The sequence below is a fragment of the Protobothrops mucrosquamatus genome, unplaced genomic scaffold, assembly GCF_001527695.2.
Source record: "Protobothrops mucrosquamatus isolate PMUCROS unplaced genomic scaffold, P.Mucros_1.0 scaffold2142, whole genome shotgun sequence".
Taxonomy (NCBI): domain Eukaryota; kingdom Metazoa; phylum Chordata; class Lepidosauria; order Squamata; family Viperidae; genus Protobothrops; species Protobothrops mucrosquamatus.
In genome coordinates, this window is record NW_015388240.1 from 110,117 (window position 1) to 120,990 (window position 10,874).

Genomic DNA, 10,874 nt, shown 5'->3' on the forward strand with positions numbered 1-10,874 from the left:
AGTTGAAGCCTCCGGGTGCTCCTCAAAGGGAGCCCCATGTAGAGGGCATTACAGTAGTCCAGGCGGGAGGAGACGAGGGCATGAGTGACTGTGCGCAAAGCGTCCCGGTCCAGAAAAGGCCGCAACTGGTGGATCAGGCGAACCTGATAAAACGCCCCCCTGGTCACGGCCGACAAATGGTCATCCAGTGCCAGCCGCACTGGATGATGTTAAGTTAGTAATATGGTTACTAAGTGAATATGGCTTCCCCTATTGATTTTGCTTGTCAGAAGATGACACATGACCCCAGGACACTGCACATGCCAGTTCTCAAGTGACCGGATGTTGATCACATGACCATGGGGATGCTGCAAACTATCATAAGTGACTTTTTTCAATGCCTTGGTAACCTCAAACAGTCACTTAGCCAATAGTTGTAAGTTGTGGACTGCCTGCATGGAGATTCAGTGACATCTGGAACATCTAGGAGGACAGCCCAAATAATATTTAGGAAGGATGATTGCTACATTTGTTGGTATTTTCTTTCAATACTCTGCAGGTACTGTAAACGCCCAGGCATTCACCCAAACTCTGCTGAATGTCCCCTATGGCTCCAGTGAGGGAGAGAAACTGGATGTGTATCTTCCTAAAAAACATGTTGAAAGTAAGAGCACAAAGAGTGGATGGGGGGCTCTGAAAGGGATAGGGTAGGGAAATAGGAAAACAGAGAGCTTAGAAGACTGGCCATGGGTAGATAAATATGGAAATGGCCTTGAAGAATGTAGCTGTTAGGTAAACCTCAGCCCTGAAAGGGAGGAGGGAGTGAGGAAGAAACTTAAGATTGCCCCATCTTAATTCTTTTGATGTAAGGGGTGGGAGAGAAAGTCTCTGTCATGCTTTCTCCTATTATTATATACTCGTCAACCCAAGTCGTTGTGGTGATGATTTCTTGACCTGGTCTACCTGCAAGGGCTGATGCTATGTTTGAGAGATAGTAATAGCAATAGCACTTAGGCTTATACTGTATACCACTTCATAGTGCTTTACAGTTCCCTCTAAGAATCAGCATATTGTCCCCAACAATCTGGCTCCTCATTTTACCAATCTCGGGAGGGTGGAAGTCTGAGTAAACCTTGAGCCGGTCAGGATCGAACTGCTGGCAGTCGGCAAAGTTTGCCTGCAATACTGCATTCTAACCACCACAGCTCTTAGATAAGATGAACAAAGACAGAGAGGGATTTGAGGAAAGTTACAGTAGAAGTTGCTTTTGGTGACTTGTTATCCCATTTCAGCCTTTCCTCTGGTCCTCTATATTCATGGTGGCTACTGGCAAAGCTTGAGGTGAGTTGTCTTGGAGGCTGAGGTGATCCACTTCCTCCAATTTCTGGACTTCAGTGGGTGGCACCCTGGCTAGAAGAAACACTTTTTGATGGAGAATATCTACTGGTATAAACAATGGTAATTCTTTCTTTCTTTCTTTCTAGCAAAGAAGTTTCTGGTTTTGCTGCATGTCCCCTAGTGAACCAAGGCATTGCCTTTGCTGCAGTTGGCTATGATGTGGCTCCAAAAGGTATGTTATGGTGGCTCAGGTGTATTGCTCACCCTACTCTCCTCTGACTAACCAGGATATTGTGTTCTCTACCCAGGCCAACTGGAGGTGATGGTTGAACAGGTGCGGCATAGTGTGGCTTTTGCAGTTCAGCAATATACAGGGATCAGGTAAGAATGGCTGAAAAAGTTGCATGGGTAATAAACATTGAGAAAGAGAAGCTTGGATTCCACTGATACCTGCCCAGGTTTAGAACTCAGCTTAGTAGACGTTGAGTGATTGACTCCTCAGCCAATTTTCCCCTCTTTGTCCCAGTCAACACCTCTCCTTTGCTCACTGTAACTTTTCTTGCAGCGGTGTCTATCTGCTTGGGCATTCGGCAGGAGCCCACCTGGCAGCTATGATACTTTCCACAGATTGGGCAAAATTTGGTGTTGAGCCAAACATTAAAGGTATTGGCTGGGAGAAATTCATCCTGTTTTTCTCACTTTTTTTGTCTCATTGTTTCCTCAGTTTCTCTTGCTTGAACATCATGCATAATGGAATATTAGACCAAGCTGGAATCCATTTAAAACAATGTGGATTTTTATTTTTCACCCCAGGTGCCTTTTTGGTGAGTGGCATTTATGACTTGGAGCCCATCATGCACACCTATGTTAATGATCTGTTGCACATGAGCCGGTAAGGAACATTCCTAGAACTGTTTAATTTAGGCAGAGCAGAAACATTACAATGAATCTCTTGTAATTGCCAATTCTTCAGGCTGACTTCAGGAAGTACTACTAATTATATACACATGAACAGCTAAAGCTGCAGTATTTATATAATCCAGTACAACAGCCCTTTAATTTCCTGAGTGATTTGTACAGGGAGAAACAAGTATATGACCAAGTAATTTAAATCTCTGATTAGTATCTTTGATTTAGAACTTTTCTCTTTATTGCCTTCTGTGCCCTCTAGGTTTGTGTGCATATATCTTAATCTTAGCTTCTTGTCTCCTCCATTTGCATATCACATTCCCTTTTCAGCCAATGTGCAGAAATACTATATCCCAAACACACTATACATATTCCCAAAGAAGCAAGATTTTTGTTTTTGACCCACGGACTTCATTCTCTCATTTGCATCTAGTGGGATAAATGCNGGTGGTTATTTATTTCAGCTAGACAATGAATCCCACAACTTGGGGGCTCTCCCGGGATTCTCCAGAAAGCTGCAGAAGTCACTGAGCAAGCACCAACTGAGAAGACATGTCCCACTGAATTCAATGGTCCTATGTTGTGAATCATTGGTGAGTCCTGTGTGCCTCTGGAATCCAGAACGGAGGTTAAGAGAAAGAAATCGTAAGGGAAAAGTGCTGGGGGAATTATACAGTGGGCACTGAAGCGCTGCAACCAAGCAATTTTGTGCACAGACCAAGGTAAGAAAATTTGGACTTAAGCATTGCCTTGGCGGTTGGGATATATAGCTCTGTGTGTTGGGGCCAGGTTGATGGGTAGTGTGGCATGCTTGGAGCACAAGTTGGTGTGAAGTCCATGAAGGGGGTGGAACAGGTGGTTTGGTTAAACTTTGAAGAGATTGCGGTCCTAGCATGGGTGGGTAAGAAGTGCCATGGAGGGGAGATGGGATCTCCTCTGAACATTCTGCCAGATAGTCCACGGGGCACAATGTTGTAAAACCAGGACTAAGAGTAAAGAAAGAATGATTCAATATTGTTATTTTGAATGGCCAAGAAATCCTATTAAAGGCACTAGTGTATTTTGCCCAAAATATGGAAGTTTTGAGGATTGGCTATGTCAAGCATTAAACATATATGTTAACAATAGAAGTTATATGCCTGTTGGATCCCAGCCAGTATATTTTATAGTTAAAGAAAAGAAGGAGGAGGGGATTGTATGAAAGCCCAGTGAGACCCCTTGGACAGTCTATGTCATGTCCAGGGAGCCCCAATGGACAGACCTAATAGAGAAATAAAGGAATGTTTTGGAAGATAGGAAGTTTGAAGAGAACTTTATTAAATGGGTAAGACTGGTGTACACAACATAGAAAGCACAAATAATTGTTAATGGAGAGTTAACAAATCTTGTGGGATATGAAAAGGAACAAGAGAGGTCTGTCCATTATCTCCTCTCGTTTTTGTTTTTTATTTTTATTTTTAGTCCTTGAAATATTGAATAAATATATAAGACAAAATGAGAAAATTGTGGGAATAAAGATTAAAAGAGAAATTTTTGGTTAAGAGCATTTGATTTGATACTGGTTTTAGAGCTTTTAAAGGGAATTGTAACATTAATAGGAAAAATAAAATAATTTGCTACATTAGCAAGTTTTATGATTAACAAACAGAAGACAGATACATTACCAAAACATTCTGTCTATATTAGCAATGTGTGGCTGCAGTCAAAACTAAAGTGGATATATGCTGAATAAAAACAGCTTTTATTTTTAGAAGTTGACTGCCTTCTCTCGGTGTATCTAGGTTAAAATTTAACTCCAATGACTTGTTTTCAGCATGCTTATGAAGGCATGGTAGAACAATTTATGTATGAGACACAGAGATCAGTAAGTTAAGACAAACTAGAAAAATTGAGGTGGGGTACGGATAGCATTGCCAGGCCTAACATTATCATTTCTTCCCCCAAATTTGTGCACTTAGATATTGCAATAGCAGGAAGGCGGTGAGCTGAATTTACTCAGCGTCTCTGTTCTACAGTAAACAGGACAACTGCTTTCTCTGCAGCCCCAATGCTGGTATGACCAATGAGGATAGCTCCTTGATGAGGAATTGCTGACGTCTCACAGAGCAGCTGGAAGAGCACAGGCCAAGGAGGAACACGGGATCGGATCTGCACTGTTTGTCAGAGGCTATTTTGGATCGTATGTTCTCACCACTTTGTTCGCCCTGAGCCCAGGTTCATCAGGAGAAGGAATATAGCCACAACGTAGCCATTACTATGGGAAAGTGGCAGGAAATGACAAAAGAGGTATAGCTGTAGTTTGTATGTGTATGTGATTGTGGAAAGGGAGGGAAGAGAGATTTTCAGTGTTTGTTTAGTGTGGATGTACTTTAGAGTCATTAAAAAAAAAAAAGATTTGGGAGTTTCCAGAATGGAAAGAGGAGAGGTACAATGTGTTTTGCTCTAGAACAGTGGTTCTCAACCTATGGGTCGGGACCGCATTTGGGGTCGATCGACCATTTCACGGGGGTCGCCAAGCAAGGCTGTCCACCATTTTTTTTGTCTGCAATTTTTTTTGTCCGCCATTTCCCCCCCCCCCTTTTCCAGCGGGTGCCTTACCTCCCTTGGGCTGGGCCAGCTGGTGGTCGGCCTGCTCCGTCTCTGCAGCTTGCCAGCTACGCCTCGGCCGGCGCAGGGGGCGGAACCACGCATGTGCGGCGCTCCCGGGCAGGGAAAGTCCTCGACTTACGACCAGTTGGGTAGTCCTCGACTTACGACCGGTTTAGTCCTCAACTTACGACCGGTTGGGGTCGCAGCATTAAAAAGGTTGAGAACCACTGCTCTAGAACAAGGGATAAGAAATGACTTAATCTGAGATTTATTTATGCGCTTGAAAGTTTAGTTCCCTCACTCCCTGAGGAACTCCCAGCACAAAATTGAAGCCCAAAAGGTTTAACCAGCAACCTTTGTGTCAAGAATATCACAGTCTGCAATGCAACTGCCTTTGCAGCGTAAAGAGCTCCTATGGTTGCTTTTCAGAGCTTCTCAGGTCCATGCCTCCTCCTCCTCCTCCTCCTCCTCCTCCTCCTCCTCCGAGCTTTCCTGCAACATACTGCCATTTTCATACTCAGGTTCAGAGAAGAGGCCAGGATGATAGAAAGGAGATTTATTCAGCCAAGTATTTAGATCAGGGGTAGTCAACCTTGGCTCTTTTATGACTCGTGGACTTCAACTCCCAGAATTCCTGGCTCAGGAATTCTGGGAATTGAAGTCCACGAGTCATAAAAGAGCCAAGGTTGACTACCCCTGATTTAGATCAATGTTATTGGTCTTAAGACTAAGAGAATTCTGGGGAATAAATTCTACGTGACTAGAAGGGTGCGTGTTTCTCTGATGTACAGAAGCAGTCACAGATTGTTAAATCTAAGGTTAACTAAATTAATCCTAGAAAATAAATCAAAAAAGGCATTTTGTGCACCCAGATGGGACTACAGGTGCAGCAATTCATATAGGCAGCCACTCGCCTCTCTCTCCCAGGTAGCATCATTTGAGGTTAGCATCATTTCAAACTACAAGTATTTCTGAAACTGTCCAGATTGTGTACTGATGCTATTGCATGTGTACAAGTTATCCTGGTTTTTTTTTCTACACAGGAGTTGGAGACTGAGTACTCCCCTAGTAGATGGTCTCCAAGGCTGGATAAGGATGCTGTGATTGAGGCACACATGAAAGCAGTGACTGAAGGTATGGGCTATCCAAGAGCCAAAATAATGGGGTGAGCAGATAGACTGCCTTCCTATAGACCTCCCAGTTCCTGTGGATTGCCAAAATATACTATGTCCTATGAGTCTGCTTCAGCAAAACAGGCAACATGCATGCTTTTATGAACACAGGATTACATTGCCATGATTGGTTATATCGTAGCAGGTGTACTCTTGTTTGTAAATTAATTCTCATCAAATTTGCATGAAGCTGCAAACATAGGAATCTTGCTTGTTCACAAGACAAAGAAATACAATAAATAAGGCAAAGAAAGCTGAAAACACAACAGATGGCAACAAGCTCCCCAAAGCCCTCCTGAAAAGCTCAGCCGTCAGCTTTTCCCAGAAGCTGGAAAATATTGAAATAAATTGGTGGGTATGGCATTTCTAATGAATCGGCCATACAAATTTATGAACTCTGCTGTGAAAATAAAAATATACCAGGGAAGAGCTGGGCAATACTGAAAAAAAAAAATGAAGAGACCTCCTTCCTTTGAAGCTATGTCAAGGTGAAAAGCCACTGATTTTCCAGGAAGCAGCTGTGATGATAGGTTGTCCTCGACTTATGACCTCAATTGAGCCCAAATTTATCTTGTTAAGCAAGAGAGTTGTTAAGTGAGATTTACCCATTTTAGCACTTTGCACTAAATGTCACGGTTTCGACAGATGAAACTCTTCAAAAAGAACTTCGAGGCATTGTTTACCTTAAAGAATATTTTATTCAAGAAACAAAGTATCGGCACTACAAAGTTGAAATCAAAAACTAAATTCCCCTCCCCTGGATACAAAGTATCAAAGCACAATTCCCTCCTCCAGTAAACTGTCATAAATCACATTCCCCAATTAGCTTGAAGCACAGGCTTTCTCCCCAGCCCTCCAGCCCACCAAAACTCTATGAACTCTGGGCCCAATGAACTCTGGGCCCAATGACGTTATTATTGTTATGACTAGCTGGACTCTCATCCACATTCCCCCTCCCAGCATCAACTAGCTCTAGAAGCAATAGAGAAAAATAGCTGCATTTCCATTTGTTGTCAAAGCAAGAACATCCGATGTTAGCAGCGTTGACACTAGCACTTAGACTTATATACCACTTCACAACCCTCTCTAAATGGTTTCAGAGTCAGCATATTGCCGCCAACAATCTGGGTCCTCATTTTATGATCTTTCTTGCCACAATTAAGTCACTGCAGTTGTTAAGTTAGTAATATGGTTACTAAGTGAATATGGCTTCCCCTATTGATTTTGCTTGTCAGAAGATGACACATGACCCCAGGACACTGCACATGCCAGTTCTCAAGTGACCGGATGTTGATCACATGACCATGGGGATGCTGCAAACTATCATAAGTGACTTTTTTCAATGCCTTGGTAACCTCAAACAGTCACTTAGCCAATAGTTGTAAGTTGTGGACTGCCTGCATGGAGATTCAGTGACATCTGGAACATCTAGGAGGACAGCCCAAATAATATTTAGGAAGGATGATTGCTACATTTGTTGGTATTTTCTTTCAATACTCTGCAGGTACTGTAAACGCCCAGGCATTCACCCAAACTCTGCTGAATGTCCCCTATGGCTCCAGCGAGGGAGAGAAACTGGATGTGTATCTTCCTAAAAAACATGTTGAAAGTAAGAGCACAAAGAGTGGATGGGGGGCTCTGAAAGGGATAGGGTAGGGAAATAGGAAAACAGAGAGCTTAGAAGACTGGCCATGGGTAGATAAATATGGAAATGGCCTTGAAGAATGTAGCTGTTAGGTAAACCTCAGCCCTGAAAGGGAGGAGGGAGTGAGGAAGAAACTTAAGATTGCCCCATCTTAATTATTTTGATGGGTGGGAGAGAAAGTCTCTGTCATGCTTTCTCCTATTATTATATACTCGTCAACACAAGTCGTTGTGGTGATGATTTCTTGACCTGGTCTACCTGCAAGGGCTGATGCTATGTTTGAGAGATAGTAATAGCAATAGCACTTAGGCTTATACTGTATACCACTTCATAGTGCTTTACAGTTCCCTCTAAGAATCAGCATATTGTCCCCAACAATCTGGCTCCTCATTTTACCAATCTCGGGAGGGTGGAAGTCTGAGTAAACCTTGAGCCGGTCAGGATCGAACTGCTGGCAGTCGGCAAAGTTTGCCTGCAATACTGCATTCTAACCACCACAGCTCTTAGATAAGATGAACAAAGACAGAGAGGGATTTGAGGAAAGTTACAGCAGAAGTTGCTTTTGGTGACTTGTTATCCCATTTCAGCCTTTCCTCTGGTCCTCTATATTCATGGTGGCTACTGGCAAAGCTTGAGGTGAGTTGTCTTGGAGGCTGAGGTGATCCACTTCCTCCAATTTCTGGACTTCAGTGGGTGGCATCCTGGCTAGAAGAAACACTTTTTGATGGAGAATATCTACTGGTATAAACAACGGTCATTCTTTCTTTCTTTCTAGCAAAGAAGTTTCTGGTTTTGCTGCATGTCCCCTAGTGAACCAAGGCATTGCCTTTGCTGCAGTTGGCTATGATGTGGCTCCAAAAGGTATGTTATGGTGGCTCAGATGTATTGCTCACCCTGCTCTCCTTTGACTAACCAGGATATTGTGTTCTCTACCCAGGCCAACTGGAGGTGATGATTGAACAGGTGCGGCATAGTGTGGCTTTTGCAGTTCAGCAATATACAGGGATCAGGTAAGAATGGCTGAAAAAGTTGCATGGGTAATAAACATGCAACCTTGAGAAAGAGAAGCTTGGATTCCACTGATACCTGCCCAGGTTTAGAACTCAGCTTAGTAGATGTTGAGTGATTGACTCCTCAGCCAATTTTCCCCTCTCTGTCCCAGTCAGCACCTCTCCTTTGCTCATTGTAACTATGTCTCCTTTTCTTGCAGTGGTGTCTATCTGCTTGGGCATTCGGCAGGAGCCCACCTGGCAGCCATGATACTTTCCACAGATTGGGCAAAATTTGGTGTTGAGCCAAACATTAAAGGTATTGGCTGGGAGAAATTCATCCTGTTTTTTCTCACTTTTTTTGTCTCATTGTTTCCTCAGTTTCTCTTGCTTGAACATCACGCATAATGGAATATTAGACCAAGCTGGAATCCATTTAAAACAATGTGGATTTTTATTTTTCACCCCAGGTGCCTTTTTGGTGAGTGGCATTTATGACTTGGAGCCCATCATGCACACCTATGTTAATGATCTGTTGCACATGAGCCGGTAAGGAACATTCCTAGAACTGTTTAATTTAGGCAGAGTAGAAACATTACAATGAATCTCTTGTAATTGCCAATTCTTCAGGCTGACTTCAGGAAGTACTTCTAATTATATACACATGAACAGCTAAAGCTGCAGTATTTATATAATCCAGTACAACAGCCCTTTAATTTCCTGAGTGATTTGTACAGGGAGAAACAAGTATATGACCAAGTAATTTAAATCTCTGATTAGTATCTTTGATTTAGAACTTTTCTCTTTATTGCTTCTGTGCCCTCTAGGTTTGTGTGCATATATCTTAATCTTAGCTTCTTGTCTCCTCCATTTGCATATCACATTCCCTTTTCAGCCAATGTGCAGAAATACTATATCCCAAACACACTATACATATTCCCAAAGAAGCAAGATTTTTGTTTTTGACCCACGGACTTCATTCTCTCATTTGCATCTAGTGGGATAAATGCATTCAGAATAGAGTTATACATAGAAAGGGCCTTTTTTCCCCTCCTTCACAGGCCTGCCCATCGGTCAAAGTCTGCCTCCTTTTCCTCATCACTCACTTCAATAGTGTGTTTTCTTTCTTTCTTCAGTGCGGTGGCCCAAGAGAATAGTCCTTTGTGGTGTGTGCCAAAGGTGAATGACAAGAAAGCTTGCCGGGTGCTCATTGCAGTAGCCCAGCACGACTCACCTGAGTTCCACAGGCAATCTCAGGAATATTGTCAGGTATATTGATTACACAAACACAACCATTTGAAATGTAGGGATTCAATGACCAGAGAAAGACGTTAAGAAAAAAAAAATCTGTGCATGTGCCCTTTGGTATAGAAACAAACATGCCTGAACAAACATGCAAATATTTTGATCCTTCAGAAATGCAGGTAGTCTTCGACATACAACTGCAATTGAGTCCAAAATTTCTGCTGCTAAGTGAGACAGTTGTGAAGTGAGTTTTGCCCCATTTTACGACCTTTCTTGCCACGGTTGTTAAGTGAATCACTGCAGTTATGAAGTTAATCACACGGTTGTTAAGTGAATATGGTTTCCCCATTGACTTCGCTTGTCAGAAGGTCGCAAAATGTGACTACATGACCCAGGGACACTGCGACTGTCATAAATATGAGCCAATTACCAAGTTGTCCAAATTTTAATCACGTGACCATGCTGCAACAGTGTGAAAAACGATCATAAGCGCCTTTGTAATTTTGAACAGTTGCTAAATGAATGGTTTTAAGTTGAGGACTACCTGTATTTCACAAGGGCTTAAGCAAGTATGACTGATATTCCATCCTCTTCAGCCAGTCCTTTTAAAAGGCATAACTAAAAATTTTAACTGCTTTTATCCAGCTTTTAATTCTATTGTTTACCTTGTGAACAATAGGGGGTAAATCAAAATAGTAATAGTGCATATGTGCATCTAAAAAGTTTATTACATTTATATATCTAAATGTAAGACCAAAAATGCATATTTGGAGCATTTTTTTTTCTGTTTGGAGAGGGATTTATTTTATTTTATTTATTTATTTATTGAATTTATATACCGCCCTATCTCCCTTACGGGACTCAGGGCGGTGAACAGGCGATAATAAAAACCATGATAAATATAGGCAGTTCTAAAATCAAATTAAATAACGGGCCTGTTCTAAAAACACACCCATACAAAAACCCCCACTAAAACATAATCAAACTACGCCAGGCCGGCCGCACGGA

General features: G+C 42.2%; 2 protein-coding genes across 2 annotated transcripts in view; both read left to right on the forward strand.

Annotated features, from left to right (window-relative positions):
- The window catches only part of LOC107294890 (kynurenine formamidase-like), a 5,597-nt gene extending 3,384 nt beyond the window's left edge, over positions 1 to 2,213 (forward strand). Inside the window, exons 3-8 of the mRNA XM_029285730.1 lie at positions 539 to 643; positions 1,272 to 1,320; positions 1,464 to 1,549; positions 1,626 to 1,698; positions 1,883 to 1,980; positions 2,131 to 2,213. Of these exons, the coding sequence (XP_029141563.1) occupies positions 539 to 643; positions 1,272 to 1,320; positions 1,464 to 1,549; positions 1,626 to 1,698; positions 1,883 to 1,980; positions 2,131 to 2,213 (494 nt within the window). The remainder of the gene's footprint in view (positions 1 to 538; positions 644 to 1,271; positions 1,321 to 1,463; positions 1,550 to 1,625; positions 1,699 to 1,882; positions 1,981 to 2,130) is intronic.
- Positions 2,214 to 4,449: 2,236 nt separating this feature from the next.
- The window catches only part of LOC107294897 (kynurenine formamidase), a 13,091-nt gene continuing 6,666 nt past the window's right edge, over positions 4,450 to 10,874 (forward strand). The window contains exons 1-9 of the mRNA XM_029285732.1: positions 4,450 to 4,512; positions 5,859 to 5,949; positions 7,492 to 7,596; positions 8,220 to 8,268; positions 8,408 to 8,493; positions 8,570 to 8,642; positions 8,843 to 8,940; positions 9,092 to 9,170; positions 9,758 to 9,890. Coding sequence (XP_029141565.1) covers positions 4,483 to 4,512; positions 5,859 to 5,949; positions 7,492 to 7,596; positions 8,220 to 8,268; positions 8,408 to 8,493; positions 8,570 to 8,642; positions 8,843 to 8,940; positions 9,092 to 9,170; positions 9,758 to 9,890 — 744 coding nt within the window. The 5' untranslated portion in view covers positions 4,450 to 4,482. The remainder of the gene's footprint in view (positions 4,513 to 5,858; positions 5,950 to 7,491; positions 7,597 to 8,219; positions 8,269 to 8,407; positions 8,494 to 8,569; positions 8,643 to 8,842; positions 8,941 to 9,091; positions 9,171 to 9,757; positions 9,891 to 10,874) is intronic.